The sequence below is a fragment of the Aythya ferina genome, assembly GCF_964211825.1.
Source record: "Aythya ferina genome assembly, contig: HAP1_SCAFFOLD_167, whole genome shotgun sequence".
In the NCBI taxonomy this organism is placed as follows: Eukaryota; Metazoa; Chordata; class Aves; order Anseriformes; family Anatidae; genus Aythya; species Aythya ferina.
This window is the reverse complement of record NW_028181361.1, coordinates 187,699-212,556: the sequence shown is the minus strand read 5'-3', so window position 1 is coordinate 212,556 and position 24,858 is coordinate 187,699. Positions and strand designations below refer to the sequence as shown.

At 41.8% G+C, this 24,858-nt stretch overlaps 1 protein-coding gene and 1 long non-coding RNA gene across 2 annotated transcripts; both read right to left on the bottom strand.

Annotated features, from left to right (window-relative positions):
* Positions 1–1,471: 1,471 nt before the first annotated feature.
* LOC311428867 (ubiquitin carboxyl-terminal hydrolase 42-like) lies at positions 1,472–10,285 on the bottom strand (the record flags this gene model as incomplete). Its single annotated transcript, XM_084540108.1, has 13 exons — positions 10,181–10,285; positions 8,342–8,579; positions 7,388–7,588; positions 6,685–6,795; positions 6,423–6,525; positions 6,151–6,218; positions 5,924–5,994; positions 5,310–5,392; positions 4,281–4,392; positions 3,763–3,903; positions 3,468–3,568; positions 2,863–3,004; positions 1,472–2,182 (listed from the first exon to the last, which is right to left on the bottom strand). Exons 2-13 carry the CDS (start codon positions 8,568–8,570, stop codon positions 1,472–1,474), a joined length of 2,073 nt encoding a protein of 690 aa, XP_084396234.1. The 5' UTR covers positions 8,571–8,579; positions 10,181–10,285.
* Positions 10,286–19,930: 9,645 nt separating this feature from the next.
* LOC311428860 lies at positions 19,931–23,086 on the bottom strand. Its single transcript, XR_014687928.1, has 4 exons — positions 22,910–23,086; positions 21,558–21,688; positions 21,231–21,443; positions 19,931–20,084 (listed from the first exon to the last, which is right to left on the bottom strand). It is a non-coding gene; the product is annotated as an uncharacterized lncRNA (long non-coding RNA).
* Positions 23,087–24,858: the final 1,772 nt, after the last annotated feature.

Here is a 24,858-nt window from a genome sequence, read left to right as displayed (position 1 = left end):
TGCTCTTCTGCCATTCTCAGGGCTGTTTCTTTCACGAGGGAAAGATCTGTACCTGCTTCCCTCCCAGTACTCCTGCTTGTGACTCTTTTGCTCAACAAATTCCACGCTCTGAGAACACCTCCTCTTGCTGGAAGGACCTGCTTTTTGACTCTCCTTCTCTTCACTAGGAGCATGTTCCCTCTTTCTTTGGTAATGCTCTTTCTCAGTGGTTTTAGTCTTGTCCTTTGTATCTTGGCGTCTATCTGCAATAGCTAAGGAAGAAAGATTGTTAGAGCTACATTCAGTGTCAGACTTGAGAGAGGAAGTTTGCCGCAATTTCTCACCAGGCTCACAAGACTCTTTGCCGGACAAAACATTTTCTTTTGAAATGAGGTCACGTTCTTTTGATCTTCTTGCTTTCTCCTTGTCTCCACCGTCATCACATTGGTACTGGGCGAGGTATTCATCATTCCCAGGAGATTTCGGAGGTTCCGCAACACTGCATAAAATAAAAACCCATTTCTCACTTCTGCTGAAGGACGTGAATATTAAGAGTAAAACCTTCCAAAGGCAAACAAACAAACAAAAACCTCCGGACTACAGGAACGCTCGCAAAGATATGCCATTTAGAAACCTCTCCTGTGATTAGGACACCTTCTTCAGCTCCCAGAGAAAGTGCTTTTGCCCCTCTTGCTTCTGAAGCCATTGCACTAAAAAAGCAAACGCATCTGTCTCCTTCTACCTGCTGCTCTGAGAAAAAAGGCATAGGGGCGAGCGGGGAACAGCCAGTGTTTCTCCAGACAGTGGAGAAAAATGGAAAAACATTCTATAAAGGAACACAAGTTCTCCTTGAGGCACCAACCTGCATCAGAGTGATATGCTCAGTGCTGATCATTAGTTCTGTTCGTGACACTGGACACACAGTATGGAATTGTACTAATTTAAATCCTTCCATTAAATACTATTAGTAGACAGATAAAACTGTAACGAACTTCCATAAAGTCTTGTCTTAATCAGACTGTGCTCATTTTACCTCATTTCCTCTGACAAGCTGTTCAGCTGGCTGGCTCTGAAGGACTCCGTGATGACTTCTCGATTGACTGAAGGCATAGCTCCAGGCATCTGCAATTAAAACGCACAAGTCAGCAGACAAAAAAATACTATTTGTAGTAGTACTGAGGACTAGTCTTGTCAGAATGTCTCCATTAAATGGTAAGCAAGACCGCTGTCAGTTGTATGCATTATCTACACTTCAAAGATAACCCCAACTCACCCCCCAAAATCTACTTTATGAAACTTAGGAATTTTTATCTCAGCTGAGCTTAAGTTGACAAGTTCTAATGTAAGCTCAGGTCTGCAAATTCTAAGGGGATAATACCACAAAGTCTTACGATCACATGTGTGCTGTGTTTTCTCAGTATTTCACCTGAATTAGGAACACAATAAACACTCCCGAATACATCGTAGGTGAGAAATTCTCGATGGAGCAAATCTATGTTTCAAGCAATCCATTTGTTTTAGAAAAGAACATCTCAGAAGGTTTAACAGGTTCAACTCGGCAAGTGGAATCATCAAGTTTCAGTCCGTTTTCTTTAGATTCAGTAACTAACCTAATAGCACCATTTAGTGAATCTGTTTTTGGCAGCTCATGCTGGGATCTTCCTTTGTCAGCATTCTGACAGGAAGAATTGGAATGCTGCAATGTACGGACTACCTTTCCAACCAAAATTCCATTAGAGGACATTGCATTGCAATTCCTTTGAAATAAGCCCTTTGACTCCTCCTCAGATTTTCCTGAAGATTCTGCACCATAAGGGACTGTGTTATCAGAGCTGAGTTTAGGATTTTCATTCACTGTTGGCTCCACAAAAATTTCATCAGAAACTTTTTTGTTTGTTTGCATTTGCTTCATTTGCATTACCGAATTTGTAATTGTGGATGAAGGAACAGCCTGGTAGAGATCTTCATCCTCCACAGCACTGCTAAGACAGTCAGGCTGTGACACAGTCTGACGAGCAGGCAATTTATTGTGAATACTGATGGTGATCTTCTGTTTTCTTGACGTATCAGTCATTGAAGGCCTGGTAATTGCCTGGTTTTGAACACAGGCCATTGGTGGTGCTGAAGATGGCCTTTTTAGGGTGACACCAGTGGTCTTTGTGTCCTCTTTTATGGATCCATTTCCATTTAAACGGCTTGAATTCTGTATTTAAAAAGAAGAAATTGCAAGATGGATTAACGCAAACACTGCATGTAACATTTTGAAACACAAAACTCTCCTACTGAGTGTTTCTACAAATGGTCTTAACACCTGAAAAGAAAAACACACTGCCCTTTAAGGATAAATGCAAGTCCAATAAGCGTATTCAATTCCTGCTTTTGGTTTACTGCAGATTGGTATCAAATTAACATCATCTTTGAAAAACAGCCAAGCAACTTAACATTACCTGCTGCTATTCCCAAATATATTTATTTTCCCCTTTAAACATACCCTGAAAAGCCTGAAGTAATCGTTCTGGTGCTCAGGAATAAGACATTTAGTTTTCCCTGTCTTAGCTAAAGTGACGAGGATAGGAAAAACAAGTCCTCTTTTAAATGATTTGAGGATTAGTACACTCTGCTTAAATAGTCAAAGAGCGTAGCTCTCTGTGCTTTAGAAAGCTGTCTTGGAGCTATAAAGTAATGGAGTCGCATGGCTGCACAATTTAGCAGTAACCACTGTTTGAATGACTCTGGCTGTAGCATGAGGGCTGTGAAGAAAGCTGCAGCGTGGGAAGGAAAACAAAACTAAGATGCCGAAAACCAAACAAAAAACCCCACACCAAACCCCAAACCCACTAGCAGTTTGGTGCCGTTATCTGCCCTCCCGCTTCCCTGAATTACCTTAATCATATGAGGAAGAAGTCGTGGTCCCAGAAATCCAGCCTGCTTACTATTAGCCCCCTGCTGACCAGGAGGGAATGAACAGGGATAAGATGGTGCTGGCAAGTAAAACGCACGTTCTCCAAGTGTCAAATCATAGCGCCTTCAGAAAAGAGCAGTGATCGTAGTTTAGTTTTTCTTTCAGCCTACTCTTGGATTAAATCCCATCCTATCATTTTAGAGGAACAGCTCATACGATATGGAAGCCTTCTCTACAGAAGGCTTCGCCAAGACTACAGACTGAAAAGTAGAGAACAGTCTTTCTACTAAGACTATCACTTGCAGAGCAATAATTCATTCTTACACCACAGATGACCTTCATTTCTCTCCTTCTCTAAAGTAGCCAGCTACAGATAACACAGAGATAGCAATTTACATGAGTGCTGCAGTTTAAGGCCAAGCAACAAAAGATAATAAACGACACAGAGAATTTCAGGTTAGACAGAACTGAATTAGACAAATAATAATCTTCTCCCGGGATAGCAAGAAAAACACTTGCAAAACAGATAAATATCAATAACAGGAAAGGAAATCTCTTCTGAACACAATTTAAGATTTGTTATTACCTGATATAAAAAAGTATGTAAGCTTGCTGACCAAGAACTCTTTTAATGTCAGTACGCACTACTTTAGCATCATTCATCTGATACCAAAGTCCATTACCAGCCTGCAAATAAAGACAACGATTTCTTTAGGTGAATTGCACGTTTTCCACTTGAAATCACGGGTAGGAACAAAATACACACATGTCAAATAAAAATATAATGAAATCTTTTTCCCTAGAAACAGTAGCTGCTAGTCATGCTTTAATTGGTTTGCCAGCACAACCTTTACCCTGTTAGAAATGCTGTTGACTTCTACCTTTACATAGCATATATAGTGTCCTGAGTGACAGCTGACACCGTGATGTACCAGCACCGCGTATAAGGCATAGAGCAGTGGTTCTCCCATTGACTGCGACATGTAGGCTCTCAGGTCCAAATACTCCGGATATTTCACCTCCTAAAGAGACATCAAGAAGATAGAAAAATTATCCCAGAGTACTTCGTGGACTAGCCAGAGAAAAACACTTCCAAAAAACACAGACTAGAATTGATTTCTAGAATATATTTCTCGAATATATTTCTTGATTCACTACAAATAAGTCTTCCCATAAACAACGGTTAAGACTAGAAGTTGCAGAGAACTGTTTCCTGATGAATCAGCCTTCTCAGAGGAAAGCATATGCTTCTTGTCAAGCGGGAACTTTATTGATATTAAGAGAAAGAATAAGCCATAGTCGTTAGTCTACAATTATTGTCTGAAAATATTAACAACTTTCAGCTTTGGGGGATGTCCCATTACACAATGATATAGTTGCATTACAGTGGTAAATATACCTTGTTGATCTTTCCACCTGTGAAATCTGCAAATCTTTTCAGTGATATTGTGAGAACCTTGGAAGAACGGTGTATGGTAAACCTCTTGGATGCAGGAACCATCTTTTTACACCTTAAAACCAAGCAGAGATAAGTGTTTGAAGGCATCTTCTTTTTTCGCCCCCAAAACAAACTCCTTTTAATGTCTCACGCATGCCTATGCTATTTGAATGATATTTACTTGCATAATAGGTTGGTCTTTTTTCTTTTCATAAACCCATGCACTGCGTGTCAGGTTTGTTAATACACAGAAGAAGGTCAATTTTCCCAACAACTCAGAGCATAGCGGGAACAGGAATCTCTCACAAAAGGGTATGACCAGGTTGGATGGCAAGGTACCATTTCTTGGTCTACAAAAGTGGCTATTTGAACTCCAATCCTGGAAACATTCTTTCAGCTTTCAAGGGGAATACAAATACTGAAAGCGGAACGAGAGAGCCTTGGTCCCCAGGGCTAGAAATTGCAAATAATCTCCAACATAGGTCGACTATCAACATCAAAAATACAACAGAAGCACATGGTCATTCTACAGGAGGGAGACATTTAACAGTAGGAAGTCTTCATGTACTGAGCTTGTCTGGAAAGACACTGAAACCATCTGCCATCCTTTGAAACAAAATAGTTCAGTTTGACACATTGCCCGCTCCAAGGTAGGACCTACGGTGTAAGCAGTGAAAATTAGCCACTAGCCCAGAGAACAACGGAAACTGGGCAGTTTACATCAAGAAAAGTACTGTCGAGAGCTAATAAATAGAAAGAACAAAAGTAGCCCTTTTTGAATTCTGATGGCAAAATAAGGCCAGAGAATTGCAAACCCATAGGGAATGCCTATGAACAAGACTTCCCCCCTCCAAAGAAACAAAAATCCAAGTCTTTTATAAACTTCCACAAAACTTGTAAGTAGATCCAAAGTTTAGAGGTAGTCCAACAGAGTCATGCAACATAGAAAACTGACATCTAGGATTAAGACCTAATTCGTCAAAATCTTACTCGCTACATTTATAGCAATTCTCTCCATCCAGCTCTTCAGGTTTCACAAAGAGTTCCAGAGCTCTGCTAACAGACGAAACCGCCTAGAGCAGCGAGAAAGAAGAGCGCAAAGTCACCGTAATTCAGAATTCCAGAGACATACTAGTAGTTTATAAGAGAATCTTACTAACATACTCAAGCGATCTACTAGGAGCACTGTGAAGAAGGAGGCAGAAAGAGCATGCTCAGCATTGACCTCACCTGGAAGGCATTTGACTTTGGAACAAATACTTTTCCAGTAGCCTAGACAGCATCTACAGTGTACTTTGTCATCAATACTGGGGACAAATTCATCAGTCTAACAATTAGATGTACATTGAGGTAGAACAACAAAGAAGTATGACAGCATTATAATTTTTGCAGAAAGAGAATTCTTTCCCCTTAAACCCCATGCAAATGTGGAGACTATTTACATGGGTTCCACGGAAGGACAAAGTCCAATCCACTTCCTTAGCACCACCAAGCTCTTACGTTTTAACATTATATGTGGTTTGGTTTTTTAAGTTAAACAAGTTTAATTTAGAAAGTTATGCATGTACTTAAACATCATGAATTATATTTAGAAAACATCTTACCTTTATATCCAAAGTGATATCAAGAAATGCCTCATACGTATCCGAAACTGCTTTGCAATTCAAGCACTTCACTGGAAGCAAAATATAAATGCTTAACATTATGTGAAGGAGACTAACTGTCCAAATTCAAGTTGTTGACAGATACTAATTTAGACAAACTACAGACTGCTTTACTACCGACAAAAGTCACAGATCAGTTCTAAGGACAGGAATATTTTTTCAAGTACCTCTCGATCTTAGAAATCCTCCAAATATTTGATGAATGATGGTGGTAGCTTGAGAAGATCTGTCCAATCTGGAAATAAATTATAATCAGACCTCAGAAGATTTAAGGCACAGAGTCAACTCTTCAAAGAGTTTGATGAAAACCAAGGATGATGTAGACTTTCGTTGCTGATAGTAAATAAGGCACTAAAAGGTGCTAGAGATCATTTCTGAGAGTAAATAAAGGACTAGAAGGTGCTAGAGAATGTATGAAAGTGAACTTGTTTATGCTTACTCGGTGCTTCCGTTCAAGCACGCTTCCTGCATAGCATCAACAGTATAGCGCAAGAACTCGTGTGCGTCTTCTTGACTGCCAAAACGGAAATGTTGTCCTATTCCTAAATAAGAAGATGATAGTATTGACCTCATTTAAAAATGAAATCATTCTTGTATTTCTAAAATCTCTCTTCATTGGAGTGTTAAAACCACTTAGACACATCAAATAATTATTTGAAGATTACAAGCTATCGAAAAGAAACACATCTGAAGCCACTTACGACTGAGATTACTGATAACATGCGTAGGCTCGATGGCATCAACAGTGCAACGCAGGGCCTGGTTAATGTGAGTCTCCATCGTGCACATCATGCAAAAATCTTGTTCACGACCTGAAGAGTGAAAGAGCAAAGCATCCCAGTCCAGCGAAATATCCAGAACTACAAACATCTAAGTACAATTTAAACTATAGATACAATATCCACTCTCCTTGCTACATTCTATTCTCCCAAGATGCCAATGTCCCAACAGTCTTGTAACATTTCATTTCACACAACTTGACAGAAGAAAAATATCCACTAAGCCTGTATTCAAATGCATTTTGTGATGAGAAATCTAAAAGACTACTGCAAAGTCGCAGTTGTAAAGGCTGACAGGAATGTGAACTCCACAGGCTGCAAAATGTATTACTCTCTAAAATTACTACCAAATGCATTACTGTCCAATGCACTTCATTATTCCCATGAAGCAATAAATGATCCTTTAATAAACAAACAAACAAACAAACAAACAAATAACTAAATAAATAAAACATGGTGCATTAATTGCACTCCATATGCTATTCGGAGCCCACTGCTAATACAGTGCTCAAAGCCAGCTGCTACAGGTAAAATCAGGCAAATAAGCTTATCTCACAGAATCACTGCTGTTCTTTCACCTTCAGAGCTATCCAACAGATTCAAAATACTGTTAGAAAGTACTCACATGACTGGCTGTGCTCAAGAGAAAGCATGTAATTGGCAAGTGGGGGTGTGTAGGTCAAACACTGTAGAGTAGCATTAAGAAAACATGTGTTGCCAAGATTGTACAGGCCAACTCCAACACTTTGTGTTTCTCGCCAATCCATACAAATCTTCTCAGGTGGAAAAAGAATGCTCTGTGGCGGAGCAATTCCATCATTAACGACTGCAAGAAAGTTAAATTTAAAAAGAGATCTTGTTTGTTTGTTTCGAAGAAAGGTATTTAAAAAAATACTATTCTGCAGGAGCACCTAGAGGAGCTAGCTACAATCCAAACCAGAAAAACTTATTGCAGACAGCTTTAATACCACCAAATTCAAATTGGCTGGTCAACACAATGTTTTGGGGAAAAAAAAAAAAAAAAAAAAAAAAAAAACAATTTTAGTCAACCATTTTAATTCTTCTAAGGCAAGGCTAACTGCCATTCTGTTTGTAGCACCTAACGCCAAGTTCCTCTCCATCTATAATCTTTAACCTGATTAACTCAACTACTGTTTTTTTCCTTATTATAACTTAAACCACAAACTTAGACTTGAAATTATACGGTAAAAACGTAAAAACTAGGAACTAGGAATGACGGTACCCCTACAGATACCAGATCTTTTCCTGAGCAATGTTATCCTTCAAAAAACCTGTGAAAAATGGAAGCTGTGAATAGCAACAATCAAACACTTTTCTCTGCAAAACAGAAAAGACATGGAGGAATCTGTGCATTACAAAAAGCTCCCCGTATTTCTCTGTTGACTGTAAATATATCAAAATTAATTTCTGTAACATCAGTCACTTCAGTTGCCTTAGGGGATTCGCTTTTGAAGTCTTTCTTCACAGTAGTCCCCTTCTCTATCAGTGCAACAAGTAAGAACTGCATTTTCTACTTTTGCTTTGAAGACAATGGAGGCAGGATAGAACGCACACTTACTTAGATCTCTTGGGGCAAAAGCCTTAGATTTTTCAGATGATCTACAGTAAATAGCACCTCCACGTCCTTGGGCCACAGAGACTTGGCTTGAATCTTCTGCAGGCACTATCCGGCCCCAGTTGGCGGTGCGTGACATCAGTATTTTAGGACTTGGTTTCTTGGATTTGCCAGACCGCCTTGAAGAGGGCTTTTTAGGCTTTGAAGATTTGGGCTTCTTAGCTACGGTCATTGTTCACATCTGCGACAGAGACAGAAGTTCTGGTTGACGTAAGACTATCAAGAAGCACTCCAAGAAGAAAAGAGTAACAGAAGTCCTGTCACTTAATCTCAAAGAAACAGCCTTAAGAACTAAATCGCTGGTATGAATGATTTAAAAAGAATCCCCAAACTAAACACACAAAGTGAAAATTTCCATCTAAACTCTATCAGTATTACTTTTCGCTTCTGCAGAACTAGTGGCTGATGCCATTTCTTTCCCTTCCGTAGGATTTTAATCCATTACAACTCTGGAGTCTTTTTAATATAAAAATGTAGAAGACATTCTCTGAGGGGAATCAGTTATTTATTGATTTCCGGAGTTGCGCAATTATCTGTTAATTAGTACCTATGATCTAATAGATAATTGTTGCAATTATCTATTGCTGGCATTAGTAACGGAACACTATTACTTCACTGCCTGCGTTTTTCTGTTTCGTCTGCACAAAGGCACCCAGAACTCACTGCTACTTTTCTTCTGTCTTTCCAGGGCTCGCTCTCTACCTCACTGTCTACTGCACCAGTCATGAGGGGTTTGTTGTGATTCTATAATGAGCCTAGCTTTTAAATACACCTTTTCTGGGCGTCACTTGGTGATAGCAAGTTAATTTGTGAGGGTTCCTCAGTATACATCATGCGGTCGCTTTTTCCAGGTGAAAAAGCGGAGCTGTAAGTGGCAGTACACCAAAGCCCTGGCATGCTGAGATCCAAGAGGAGAGATGTTTGGCCCTCCTTTTCACTCCTGGGAACCATATACCTCAAAACCCACAGAGGATGGGCTATATCTCAGAGAAATCTTCGGAAAGGAGAGCATGAAGAGCATGTTTGCAAATTTATTTCTCCCTGGGCTTCTTCTGCTTCTCCAAGAAAGACGAGTTTGAATATAACTTTGGCAGCAGTACTTCTGGTGTTTTACTCCTACCACATTTAAAACTCCTACGACAAACTGAAAAGTTAGACTAAAAAGCAGCTCTTTCCGTTCTCCTTTCTAAAGTTGCACGCTTTCCTCATGCAAAACAACAGGGGAATGTAAGCTAGAAACGGAAATGCTGAATGTAAAACAAAACAAAACAAACCTCAGCCCTCCAGGACAAAAGCCAATAACTGCTACAAAGTCCTTTTTAAAATGCTGATTAGGTTTCAAGGTGATACCGCTTTAAATAAGCGTAGTTGTGTGTCCATAGGCAGAAGCTGAATAATGACAGGATGAACTTCTATACTTCATGTTTTGTTACTGTCTTACTGTAGCACACAGGGACTTGTTACCTTTAGGGAAACCACTAACCTCATGGAGGGTTTAAAACATAAGCTAGTTTGTTATACCAAAATGACGGAGAGAACAAAGCATAAAGTGCTTTCAGATTTCTAGCACGCCTTGATTGCTGTCCATTAAACTTCAGACACGTTAAACAAAACACAGTAAATAAGAAAACTCCTAGTCCCACAGCTGGCAAATTGTGTGCAGAGGTTGTAATTAGAACTTTTTTGCCTTGACGTTTTACATTTAAAATTGATTTTAAATCCATTCTATACACACTTTCCATTCCTGAAAAAACAATACGCAAACCTGACAAATGCATTTACATGAGAAATGAAGTCGTCCTTGTCCGATTGGAAGACTAAGGTGACAGCTCCTGGGCTCAGGGATAAGCTCCGATCTTCACCAGTGACAGCTCCTTTTTTAGGATTGAAAGGGAAAATGTTTCAGCAACACATTGGAAACATACTTAAGGGACAAGAAACAAAATCAAGACTGCAGTGAGAAGGAGAACAGAAAAACAATACTGGGGAAAATGGGAAGGGAAGGGAAGGGAAGGGAAGGGAAGGGAGGGGAAGGGAAGGGAAGGGAAGGGAAGGGAAGGGAAGGGAAGGGAAGGGAAGGGAAGGGAAGGGAAGGGAAGGGAAGGGAAGGGAAGGGAAGGGAAGGGAAGGGAAGGGAAGGGAAGGGAAGGGAAGGGAAGGGAAGGGAAGGGAAGGGAAGGGAAGGGAAGGGAAGGGAAGGGAAGGGAAGGGAAGGGAAGGGAAGGGAAGGGAAGGGAAGGGAAGGGAAGGGAAGGGAAGACCTTGATCTTTATACTGACCAATGAGATAAGCCTTACACATTTTTAAGTTTATTTTTGACAACTGATTGAGGTGTTACCAGCTATTAAGTACGATTCAAGAGCAAATATTAACACTAGAAAGAAGAAATCCGATCCACCACCACTGTTTCAAAATACATCCATTTCTCATTTGGAGATGACGTCTCTCTGGCAAGGTAGTAGAAAAACTGTAAATACCGATAGAGCTTCCTCTCCCGATGTTCCATATACATACCGATGCTGTTCCTACACCTACGCTCTGAGCATAAATTTATGTTGACATGAGTGACAAGAGAGGGTGTTACTCCTCTCTTTGTTTGCCTTGAGAGACACACCTCTTGTCCATTGAAAAGTAAATTCAAGATTCCAGATCACTTAAGACAGTTGCTATCCCCCCATTCAGAGTTCTGCAGCAGCACTCTTCAGATGTGTTTAGCAGTCTCTTTAGAAAATGTTATCACTTAGGACCTGCTTCTCAGTAGGTCCACGTTTGGCCTCCGCTTAGCAGAGAGTCAATCCCAGCTTAAGCTTTCGTACAAGAGCCCCTTCACGAAACGGAGTTGAACCCTGACATAACTGAGTTGAACCTTTAACCTTGAAGCTTCCTTAAAGAAGAAAGCAGCACCCAGGCCAGGAAATAGAAATTAATCGTCACTTTACCCTGAAACGCAGTGGGCTATTCTGTGCTGGCAGGATTGCTGCCGGGCTGGCCGACGAGGCGGCGGGCAGCTCCCCGGGGCCACAGGGCCTGGCACAGGGAGCCGCCGGGGGTCTCCAAGGTCCGGGAACAGCGGCAACAGCGGCAACAGCAGGGACAGAGGGGACAGCAGCGACAGCAGCAGCCACCTCAGCCGGGGCCGTCTCCACAACCGCCACAACGGCCTCGGAACGCCGCCGAACTCGGAGCTCCAGCGTGACGCCTTGTGAACCTGGCCGCGCTGCTCATGGCTAAAACCAGAGCGTTTCCTCCGGCGTGTGTTTACTGTCGGTGCCGGATCGGCCCTCACCCCGAGCTCTCCCTGCCGGGAGGGCTTTGGGGTTGGGGTTTCCCTCCCGCCGCCGCCGCGGGCAGGCCCCGCGCGCAAGGGGTCCGCGCTGGGGAGCAGCATCTCACCCGCGGCGAGAGACCGAGGGCACGACATGAAAAAGCCCCGACACAAAAATGCCACGACATGCGGCCGAGGCGGCGGGGAGACGGCTCTGAGGGAGCTGCCACTTCGCCCCGCCGTCCTCCCCTCCCGGGCCGCCCCGCCGAGCCCCGTGCGCCTCAGGCGCTGCGCTGAGGGGGTGGCTGGCTACTGAGACAGCTGCCCAGGGCACTGCTCATGGCACCGAGCCTGACGGAGGTCAACAAGTGTTGAACAATGCTCTCAGACATCGGGTCTCACTTTGGGGTGGTCCTGTGTGGAGCCACGAGTTGGACTTGGTGATTATTGGGAGTCCTTTCCACCTTGGGATGTTCTCTGATTCTAGGTCAGCAATCCAGTAGCTGATGAGAAGTGTGGAGTCATTCAAAGGGAAGAGAGAGCACAACACTTCTCGTTTGCAGAAGCGGCTATTTGGTAACCAAACCGATGATTCCTTTGCTTCTAGAGCAACTAACAGCAGGGATCCGCTTTACAATGGAGGGAAAAGAGTCGTTGGCATGTCATGTGAAGTAACCTTCAAATCCCAGAGGATGATTTTGTTGGAACTTTATTCAGCTGAAAACACGGAAGCCTTGCTTCTGCTTGTGTTAGTTACAGCTCCAGTTTACTTTGGTTGGGAGGGAAGGCATTCCAGGCTAATGTGCTGTACCTGTTCCTTCAGCTCATTGTCCATAAACGGAGGAGCAAATGAAATCAGTTTAATCTCCATTAAATGCAGCAGACAAAGCGGAGTAGAGGGCGATCTAGCACTTAATTTTTCCTGTAAGCAGGAAACCCAGAACTCAACAACACTTTTCAAATCTTGTCCTGCAGTAAATGACCAGCTGAGTGAAGCTTGCATTTAGAGGATGTGCTCCTCCAGTAGACGGAAATAGCTTTTCCTCTTCACAAGTGCAACTGAGTGGTGGACTGGCAGCTACGTGGTTAACTAGTTGTGCCAAAGGGGTTGTGTTGAATGCACAGAAAAATATGCAGGAATAAATAAACAGCAGAGGGTTGTCTGTAGGCATGACACCGAGTACAGATGTTGTCTGCAGGTTCGTGCAGAGTGCACCGCGCCAATAAGCACCCAGAGTCGGAATGCACACGAAGGTCTTTTAATTATATAATTACTTATAGAACTCTGCAGAGTCAGGTACTTGGCCATCTTTCGCAAAGCAAGCACACCTCTGACTCGAATCACCGTCATTTATACACAGGAAACTTGTGAAAACTCTCTCTTTGGCTCCTTTGGATTGGTTATTACAGCTCACCTAACTTATCTCCACTGAGCTTGTGCATTACAGAGGAATACCGGGGGGGAGGGGGAACAGGAGAGGGGGGACACACACCGAATCCCACATTAGCATAGATTAGCATTTTGACAGGTGTGATTTTTAATGTGCTAATGACCCTTAATGAGAAAACGGTTACTATAGGTCAGTCTGGAGCTGGTGTTCTCCTTCCTGTTTTTTCCCTTTTAGCCCTTCTCTTCCTTGCTTCTGCTAGCTCAAGGCTACCTGTCTCTCTCCTTCTTTATTTTCTCAGCTAAAAGACTGCACAAGCTACACGCCTCCCTATTTGCTTCAACATTTCCTTGTTTTGTTTTTTTTTTTTCCCAGCTCTGGGACGACACAGGTGTGGTTTGATATTTGCCAGTATAGCTAAAACTCACGCCAGTCTGCTCACGCACAATAAGTAGTAAGATTTAAGGACTGGTTTCATCGGCTTCTTCCATACTAACATCCTTCTTATGTTTTAGATATGCTGGAGTTAAATCAACACTAAGTTACTACTTGTGGAGTAATCGCCTTAAGCGACTAGGCATCATAAGCACACCTCCATCCCAAAAGCTACCCGCCTCCAAGGTGCAACCACCCCTCACTGAGCACGCCCTCGGAATTTCTCAGAGCCTGTACCTTTAAACGCAAGTGAGATCATTTCTACCAAGCACAACCAAGATATGCACGACTAGAGTCACTCAAGCTCCACCTTAAAGATAGAAAATAATACCAATTGCTTTAAGAGAAAGGGGATGTTAGGGAAGATACTATCAGGAAGGATTCCTTCTGACATCACTCGACAGGCTGAGCCTCTCACTCCCCCACCCCCACTCCATTGGGACGCCGTGGGGTAAGATCTGAACGCTTGCTTATACCAGGCGTCTCTGTGGAATCTTAGAAATCTCTAGAGTTTTGATGCTTTTTAATGTCTTAATACCTAGGCTGTGTACCTGTGCATTTCATGCATGCTAGCTTGCTTTTGCAGACAGTGAATTTATCACTGACAATCCAAAGAACCTGTGTACCTGTCGCCGTAACAAATTGCACTTAATTGCATTCTTCCTAGCTGTGAGAGTTCTCCTTGAATGCGACTAGAGCGAGGCCGTACTGCGTTGTTGGTGAATCCGTGACCGTGATAGTTCAGCACCATGAACCCGACGGGACCCATGACGGTCAATCGGCTACACCCCTTAACGCGACACTACTAGACGAAGAAGATGACAGGGCTTGCATGCACTGCATTAGGCTTTGCATGTGAAAACACCCCCAAATAATTTCACGTGCATTTAACGTTTTTAAAGGGAAAAAAACAGGAAGGTGTAGTCTCTCTGTAAGCTACAGCCCTACATAGTTAAGGCATCAGCATTCATTCCTTTGCTTGATAGCAAAGTATGAACATACAGAAGAGTTAAATATTTTCTTTGCATTCTTAAAGGCGATTTTTCAGACTTGGGCTTCAGTTGTTGGAGTTGAAGAAATCAGTAGACATCCTTACTTTTACGTTAAGACCAAAATCTTTATCTAAGATTGTGTTATCGAACGCAACTAAACTCCCACCCCCACATGTTTTTTTTTGTAACTTCGCAATGATCTTGCTGCAGTCCCACTCTGATGGTCTTTCAATAACATGCAAACTGCCGTGGCAGATTCTGTTACAGTGCTTTTCTATTGACAGTGTGCATAACACTCAAGGTAAAGCCCCTCATTTCGCAGTGGGGACATAAAGTGTTTCTTTGGACCCTGCTGCTTCTGTTAGTACTCATTTTTTCACAAACTTGTTGAACCTGAGCCGTGCCTACTGAGCCAACGAATGCTTTGATGACACAGTATTTTGTCAAAGCAGTTTTGCTTCTTGGAGCTACAGAAGCAGCTCTGGCTACGTGATAGGGAATTGTGCTGCATTGGCAAAACCAGACTTAGCTACAGACTTACAACACTTGCTAACTCGATCTATTTCAAATCTCATTTTAACTTTAAAGGACAATCAGTTTTGTGGCTCCTGTCTTACTAATTTGCCTTGTTTTGCATGGAAGGGCAGCCTGTGAATGTTTTGCTTTATTGCATGCTTCAAAAAAAGGCTGAGGAAGAGACTGGAGGAACCTTTTCTATTCTATGGACTTTCCCCCGAGAGCGTGGAATTGCAGGCTACTTGGATGAATGTTCCAATGTGAGTAAGGGAGCAGACCTCAGCCAAAGGAGGTGGAATCCTTGCTTAATAGTAAGTATCAGTGTGGGGACATCTTTGCTTAACGGGAGCCATTTAAACTCTTCATAGAAACAAAATAAGCTGGACATCTTATGCTTGGAAAGCAGTATGGTTACACAGCGGCTAACATAATGACTTGAGTCTTCTGCTCTGCAACTTCAGGTTTTGTTTTCAAGCAGTGCATACATCAGTTTAAGCTTTGGACAAGGAGATTTGCAATGCAAATAGTGATAAACCAGAATCAGCGGCGCTGACGAGTGTAATGGTGAAATGCAGCAAATCAAGTATTCCTGGAGAAATGTGAGATTACAAAACTAGTAAGCCATGAAGCACTTTTGTTGTTGTTGTTGGTTGTTTTTTAAATCAATTCTTATATGCTGAAATAGCACCTTCAAGAAAATCTGTTTATCTAGCCAGGTAACGGTGTCTCCCTGTAAACAGGAAGGAAATGCCAGGAGCAGCCATACCTCTTTGCTGTCAAAATAAAGAGCAAGTCGAGGCCAACATCATGCCATAGTGCAAAGGCTTGCTAAGAAAGATCATTCTAAGAGGTCTGCAAGAAAAGATGACTTACTTTGTCATAAGTTTGTCAAATAGAATGGACGAGTTAGTAGTCGAGTACCGACTGTGTCCGACTCTACAGCTGCGGCGCAGCTCCAAGTCCCTGTTTTCTCCGTGGACTCGTCTCACAGTTTTTGCACCAGCTCTACTCCTCAATGTTCTGGTGACTGAAACGCAGAAACAAAGTCTTTTGAAACAGTGAAGATGGGATTCTCCTTATTTCACCGTTGCTCTTGTAAAATGGAAACAGACAGACAAAAAAGGCACCCTGAAGTGGATTGAGTTTTCTTTACATTTCAGGTCAGAAGTTGGTGTCACAACCACTGCATTCCACTAATTTATCGCTCTGCACGTTTAAACTGTCTACTTAAAACTGGGACCTGTAGGGAAATTTTTAAAGAGACTGAAAGCTAGCCAGACAAAAACAAACGTGCAACTTTTGTTCCATGCAGGAGGGAAATCTACTCCACTTATTTCTGTCTTGGAAAAGTGAGAACAATCAACACCTTTCTCTAAGGTGTTTTCACTCCATTCATGTCAAACTGTATCTAACAGTGCTCAAAACAAACACTAGGACATTGCAAGCCTCTTCCTAAGAGGTGTATGTTTGATTACTCTGTTTATGCATGCAGCACTTCCATTTCCTGCATTAGGATCTAACAGCTCAAGGAGGGAAGAATCGTTTCAAGAGAAACACCCAAACACCACATAACTCAAACTCGTGCTTTTTAGAAAAAAGCCTGCCCATTGTTTGCCATACAGCACCCTTTGGCACAGGTTGGTTGCTTGCACTGTCATTAAAAGAGCCAAGAGGACAAGGGGAAGGGAAGAGCTACACCGCTGTGCTGCTAGGATCACAGCTAAGGTTTACTTTTGTGCTTGCCAGCTATAAAACTGAGTTTGAACTTACCAAGTATCGATTTACTTTGCACAATTAGAACAGTTTGCTTTGTGCCTACCAAGCTGCAATTCACACTGCTCCCTCCCCAAGGAATTCATAAAATCTCCTATTTGCACCTACCTCTCTTCACAGAAAAGTCACTGAGGAGTGAATTCAGCTGACTACAGAAGGCTTTGGGGCCAAATGAAAGCCATGGAGTGACCAAGTGCCATCCTCTTCAGTAACCTGCGCAAATAGGTATCCCGGGGACTTACAGCCACTTACCTGTGCTATATTCTTTTGTTCGTTCCAATTTTGGCTTTCTCAACTGCCTACATTAAGAAAGAGGACAGGGCAGAGAAGGGAGAAAAGACTTGTTGTATTAGACCCATCAAGGATGGGAAATTTCACCATGTTTACAAGCCAGTGCTCCATGGTATACAAAGAGAAGCCTGTAGGCCTCACGCAGGATCCACATCCCAAGTCTGTTGCGTGCCATATACACGCGGTTCTGTATGTACCCACATTTCCTAGCTTGCTCATGTTGAATTCTCAAAATTATGAGCAATAGCACCCAAGTGGAAAAGATACATGTCCTGGTTTCAGTTAGGACAGCGTTAGTTCTCCTCCTAGTAGCGGGTAGGTTGCTATGTTTTGGCTTAGAATGTGTGAAAGGATGTTTAGAAGAGTGCTGATACCACCCCGATGTTTCAATTGCTGCAGAGCAGTACTTACAACAAGCCAAGGACCTTTCGGTGTCTCACTGTCCTACTGGCGATCAGAATCGGCGCACAGCAACAGCTGCGAGGGGACAGACTCAGGATGGCCGACCCCAACTGGCCAAAGAATTCTATGCCTTATGGCAACACGCTGCACCATGGATAGGGCGGGGCAGCCGGGCTGCTAGGGGTTACGCTGGGCACTGGTCAGCGGGTAGTGAGCAACTGCATTGTACATCACTTGTTTTGTACACATTACTAGTAGCAGTACTATCATCATCACCATCATTATTATTATTTTCCTGTCTTAATAAACTGCCTTTATCTCAACTCGCGGGCTTCACTGTCCCGTTTCTCTCCCCCATCCCAGAGAGGGAGGTGGGAGGGTTGCAGAAGGGCTGTGTGGTGTTTAGCTGCCGGCCGGGTTAAACCACAACAACACCTCAAAGGGGTTGGGGAAAAAAACAGGTTTTTTTAGAAAAGCAGAAGACTTTCACTGAGAAGAGGGATTCTAGTTTTAAGGTACTGGTACGCCATCAGCATGCTCATAGGCCTCTGCTGATTTTAGCCGGAGGTTTATCAGGCCACAACTCACTGCACATGCTTTCTCTCTTGCTTTTCAATCTACAAATCGAACAGAGATTGAACATATAGAAATACAGTACCTTGAAAAGCATCTTCTCTTGACATTTCCCCTCAGTACCGCCATACTTTCTTCAAAGCTGGAGACTGAACACCGCAGGATGCTTTTGCTCATTGATCTTAAACGGTGTCCGTTGAAACATTCAATACTGGGAGAAGAATAATCCTAGGGAAAGAAGGAAACAAGAATATATTTATGTGAACCACGTAGACTCAGATAAAGAAATTCTGCCTCACGCAAGTTTAATTGACCCTCCTGACTTGGTAGTGGGGCAACTAATGGCAGGCAGACACTGAAACGCTGCTGTGCTCAAGAAAAACCGGGAGAGAAAAAAAAAAAAGAAAAAAAAAAAAAAGCTTTCAAAACTAAAGCTTCCCTTTCCCCACCGTTTTCTTGTGGATAACTTAAGCTTAATATCCTTGGAAAAAAGATATTGCAGCAAAACCTTTCACATAAAATTAGTGTTTCGTGAAAAACAACAACAACAAAAAAATCTTTAAATTCATTTGGAATTTTTTTCAATAAATTCAATTGGAATTTAAATTCAAAACTTTAAATTCAATTGAATTTAAATTAAAAAAACTAAACTAATTAATTTAAATTAAAAAAAATTAAATTCAATTGACTGTTCAGAGGAACAGTCAAGCTTGACATTCTACAACCTAGAATTAAAATCTAGTTTGAGTTTTTCTCCCATCTCCAGACCTTGCTAAAGATCCTTATTAGGAGCTCTGTCAACAAAAGTGTAAGGCTTGTTATATCAAAGCTTCGAACCCTTCTTACTGCCCTTGACCTTCTTCACATTGCTGCTCCTACAAGGGTGAGTACTATCATTTTTAGTACGGGAGGGAAGCTGTGATATCCTTGAGTGAGGGGTCGTTCTGTTTACAAAATGAAGTTCCAGTAAGAGTACATCAAATGAACCAACTTTCTTTGAACTTTAATTCATCACTATATTGAATGAATGACCTCTGGATTTCTCTCTCCCATTTGGAAGTCAATTTGAAAACAAAATACCTCTGCCATAAAGAGCCAGGCATCAGAGACACCTGTTGCGCCTCAAGAACAGAGAAGGTATGAACGACAAGAGCAGCTGAATAAAATGCAACTTGCCATTAGAAATGGGTGTACTGGCATCTACAGGTGCCGCTGGCATCTCCTCATTTTCATTACTCTCTTCATCTGGTTTCTCGTCTTCAGTAGCAGGGTTCTGCTGTGGTGACTTGGAGTTGTCGCATGGAGCACACGCTGCAGAGGTGCGACCTTGCAAGAAAGAATAGATACCAAAGATCTTCGTCGTGCATTTTCAGTTACAAATGCAGAGACAAGTCTTCAAATCCTTAGCGTTAAAGCACGTACCTCTTTTCTCACGAGATTCTTTAATTTGTTCACAAAGTCGTCTAAACTCTGTATCCATTTCGTTCCTCACCATTGAATATGCAGTGCCTTCCAAAACATAGGCGCTGTGACGATCTGAAATTTTACAGACTTTACCTGAATGTTGTCTACCAACCAATGAAACTGTTTTGATCACAGAAGAAAATTGCTTTCTTCATAGGTTGGTTCCGAAAGGTTCTCTCAGTGAATATTTTCAGCATAACAACATCGAAGTTAATTAAAACAAAAGCACAAGTTCCTTGGGAACACTTATATCACAATTCCATGCCCAAGTAGCAAAATGATAAAATATTTACAATTTGGTAAGAGATGTTCTCTGTGGATGTCCAAAATCATCTAATCCATCCGAAGTCTATTGTGCGCACACAGCATTTATCCATCTATACGTTCGACAGATTTTTTAAACTAGGGCTAAAAAGCACGTCCTCACCTGTAGATCTTTGATCCGGGTAGTACTCTAAGGCATTGTTACAGATTAGATCGATGTCCTTCAGCTAGTCTCCTGCAGCGAGGTACTGGCGCGAGTCAATTTGAGTCAGAACTGTTGAAAGATCCATCGGCTCTTTAATCCTTGTGGCATAGTCAGGTACCTGCAGATCAAATACAAGCATTCAGAGGTTTTCTTAACCTTGCACACTGTCTACCAAAATTATTCTGAAGACTTTAAATAAACGACTTCCTAAAAACTCTGAACATTTGCGATGCATCAGAAGATGCTGAAATTAACCAGTTTGCTTCTCAAAAATGGAAGGGCTTTTTCATTTTTCATTAGAGCGGCCACAAGAGGACAACAAGAAGTAGGGAGGTCAGAAGCACGTGCATGGTAGAGAAGAAACACTGAGGGTGGGAGATTCATTTCACTTTGCTTCAGAAAATCACAACAGTGAAAGCTGAGCAAGCCATCCGGCATTCTCTTTGTTGTCGACATTGAGGAAAAGGTGCATGAATTGCACCTGTGAAGTACCTATTGCAGGCATCTACTTTAGAATGAGATAACTGGGCCCTGAGGTGCTCATTTCTTCCCTCAGAGCAGAAGAGGAGCCTAATGACCAGTTCAGATGAGGACATATGTATCTGTCTAGATTTTTCACAGCTCAAGAACCTAGGAGAAAAGGGGAAGAAAAGCCAGTGGAGGCCCACATGAAGACGACTTTGCTGATCCCCAGGTATATTCAAGTTACATCTGTCTTTGAAATATACGCCCCTAGTTTAGGCTTATCTCATAAATTAAGGAGAAAAAGGCATCTAAGCAGCCAATTGGAGGAAAAAGAAAACACACTGCACTTATGGTTGATTCCTATTGAGGAGTTCCAGATGAAACAGAGAACAGGATCTCAAAACTTATTTTTACAAACTGCTGCTCCTATTCCTGTTCCCACAGGAACTGACAGTCCAAGAAAGGGCTTCAGACTTCACTCAAGTAGTCCTGTAAATACTGTTTGTAATTATAAGGAAAGATCTCTGTGCTTTTCAGTGCTGTGACACGCCTACGTATCAAAGCCTTTTCACGAGCAAACTGTGTTGGCATTTGGACTGGCTTTTTAGAATGAAACCAGGGCTTTCAGCGAATAATCCCATAAGAGACATTTGAGAGTCAGCAGAAGTAAAAGCACTGCCTCTGCTTCTTGCAAAATCCTTACAGTGCAGCCCTAAAAACAAAGTTGAACCTTCCCCAAAACGCTGAGAAATACGAACACTGACAAGTTACAGACACACACGGATCAGCACTACTTTACCTTCTGTGGGTCAACGGGCTTTGCAAATTCCCTGAAACGTCTGTCAGTGGCAAGTCTGCGAGTAACGTCCCTCAAGAAAATTCAAAGGTCACGCAAGGTATCCTCCACTTCCTCCTCCAGCATCCCTACTTCTTCCTCTTGTGGCTTCTGAGGCTCAGCTGGTGGTGCTACAGGCACGACTTCCAATGTCCAATCAACTTCAATTAATCAGTACTCAAATACAAGCATATGACAAATTACTGACAGAAAATGACCAACAAAGCAAAGCCCAAAGAGCTAGTAACTTCGATAGGAAAGTTTTAGATGTACTTCTCATATCCTCCTCACCTCTTTTCTTTACAGGAGGCTTAGCCACTTCATTTAGAATTAGGTCCTCAAAAAAAGGCTGCTCTCTCTGCCCTACCAGGCAACTCAATATTGCACACTTCTCCAAATTCCGTATTAAATCATTTTTGCATCTAAAGCAGAAGGAGGAGAGACATTTCAGATTTAAGGCCACAAAAAACTCATCTTCGATTCCAAAAAGACGAGTACCTTTTCAAATTAAGAATAACCTGAAGAACACAAACTGAAAAAAGTTATCATCCTGGCCTTAAAACGCTACATTTTCACAGGCTGGCACAGCAAATTCAAATATCACCTTTAAGAATCACCTGTAGAATTAAAGCTTGCTGAAGGGATTGTACGCTACACTGGTAAAGTAATGGCTTTCACCACATCCAACAGCGCCTCCTTTGTATTTACTTGCCTTGCTGCAGCCTTTACTTAGAACCTTTATGGCTATAGAGGGAAGAGACAGGCTTCAGCAGACAAGTGAGGGCTTTTTGCTGAGTTTTTATTTCTCTACCAAAAGGTGTCTGAAGTAGCTAGTACCTCTACGTCTTCCTCCATTTTCAAGTTCTAGTAATAAAAGGTAGGTGAGGAATTTCACTACTTATTTTAGAAGGAATTTACAGCCTGTACAAAAACTTCTGTGGGAACTCAAGCACTTTCAAAGCAGTTGATAATAAACACGTCTAGGTAAGACCCGTTCTCTTCCCCCAGTGACTGAGACCAAATCATCAGAATGACAACAGCGTGGTCCTGTTTTGGGCACCTTCCCTTAATGTAAACTCTCAGAAGTCAATGAAGTTCTGCACCTACTTTTACTACAGTTTATTTAGGATTACAACTAGAATTCGATTCCAAAGTTACTTTAGCAGAAATTGGAACTCAGCTTTCCAGCTTGGAAAGCTTTGGCCTATATGAAGAAAGAAACTGATTTACTTATTTTTTTTTAATCAAAGTGTTTCAATTCTCTACTAAATTGCATTATTAGCAGTTTACCCAACATAGCATGGAATGGCAGACTGTCAGAAGAAATCTCTTCAGTAAAAACATCCTCTTGTCATTTCAAGCACTTCATATTCTTGACTGAACCACTTTGTAGCCACCAGAATTATTGTATTAATTTATTCTTTGCATGTGTGAGAAGGGGGTGAAAGTCACTTGCTTGACTCAGAAAAAACCTTAAGCAGATGCTTTCACAGTATTCTTTTTCTCTAAGCAAATTTTAAGTGATTTGTTAGGGTGCCTGAGTAATAACAGCATGCATTTAAGAAAGCACAGCATTTTGATGCTGAAAGCATTCATAAATTACAAGACACTGAAGAAATAGTAAGGAAAGTATTGACAAATACCTCTTCTGGGAGATCTGAGTGACGTACATCAGACGGAGCAAGCAGCAAAACTGGCAAAAATGCTGGAATGTTACGTAGTAGAGTTAGAAAAGTAAGTTTCAAGACAGGTCCAGCGTTGTCCCACCATAAATGGATATCTGGGACATAAATTGTGCTTGGTGCTGTCTTCTGAGCATTTCGGATCAGCTAGTGAAAAGGAAAGCTTGCGTAAGAAAACTAAAACACGTACAAGAACCTGTTAATACATAGCTACATAGCCATCTGACTGCCCCATGAAATGAAACTACGTGAACAGAGTGGCAAGCATCCTTTCACATAAGGAATTTCTCTGTGCACCCTTTCAGATTATCAGTATTCGGAGAACTCTAGTCAGAAGATGGGAAGGATATATTCAGGCAGTGGCTAGACACCGTAGCTATATGGCCACAGCCACAATCATCGCATAACAAAGAAAGGAAATGTCCCTCTTAAGGGACACATCAGTATTCAGTCGTGTAACATGTCTGTCCTTACTTGTATGGCTCTCAAACGTTTCCACTAAAGGTAAAAATATTTTAAGGTAGTGATGCCAAACAAGAAAATGGATTTCCTGCCTAAAAGTAAAAACACCAAATCTGGTCATTTTTTCTAGTTAAAACCACATCACTGTGCAAATGAAGTGTTTTCTGAATGTTAATGCTTTTATTGCACATACTGCAACAGCACAAGTTGTGTATGTCCGTGCGAAAGCAAAATAAACAGAAGCCCCAAACCTCGGTTGCCTTACTAATATAATTTAGAAGAAGCCTACAAAAAGTAGCCGACATGCAGTCTGATACAGAGCCATCTACTGGGAGCACACAGTCTTAGGAGGCAATGAGAACTACTTTCTGGATCCCAGTGACATGAACAGCATTTCTTTCCACAAAGAGATGTTTATTAGCAACACCGCCCAGCTTCCTGAGCTGCTAGCAACAGCCTCACTGTAAAACTGGGTATGGAAAATGTGGACATGTACAACATCCAGATTGTTTGTGGTGCTGTCTAAAAGAAAAGGGGATTTTCAGACAGAAGCAAACATCCCAGCGCATTAAAACAAGGCCACCTCCATTACCAATTAATTTTGCTCACCTTACTTGCAACTCGATTGATCCTTTACATACAGTCAGTGAATCCGATGAGAAGAAAAAGAAAAAAAGGTACCTGTCCGCAGATTTCTTCTGGCGATGCAACGTTTGTAAGCAGAACAGAAAGGTCCAGGGTGTGAACGGGAAACTTCTCCAAAGCGTGCAACACCACGGGTGCCACGTAAGAAACCTGGCCGTACCCTTCTTTTCCTGCTATTAGCAGACGGGGCTGGCATGATGTTGGTTCGCAGAAAGCACTCCTAGAACAAGAGTTAAGAAAACAAGCTTATAAATGAGGTGCTGAATAGACACACAGATGTTCCAAGTAATTTTCCTATAGACTTTCTTTTCCCTCCCCAAATAATCCAGATGGCAGCGGTACATTAAATACATGAAAGATTTCCAGTTAAGTTATTCACTCATTCCAATTGTTTCACCTTCTTCCCTTGTGTTTCCTATTCTTTACTAAACCAAGACTGCAAATTAATATCCCTGCAATCTTGCTTTACTTTATTATAAATTTATTATTTATTATATATTTATTATTTACTTTATTATAAATTTATTTTTATTTAAAAATTAATTGGTGAGGAGCATTTGTTTCCCCACTACAATCAGGCTGTACCTCTGCTGGCTTAAATCAAAGATGCTAGAGACTTAGCCTTGCTCTAAAGCACAGAAAATCTTCTGGACAGCACAGCAATAGAAACGGAGAAAAATAACTGATCCAGCTGTGACAACATGATCTAACTTTCCAACTGTGGGCTTGCATGACTTCCACACTAAAATATCACAAGATTAACACAACTTGGTGGCTTAACAAATAAAGACACCATTCAATTT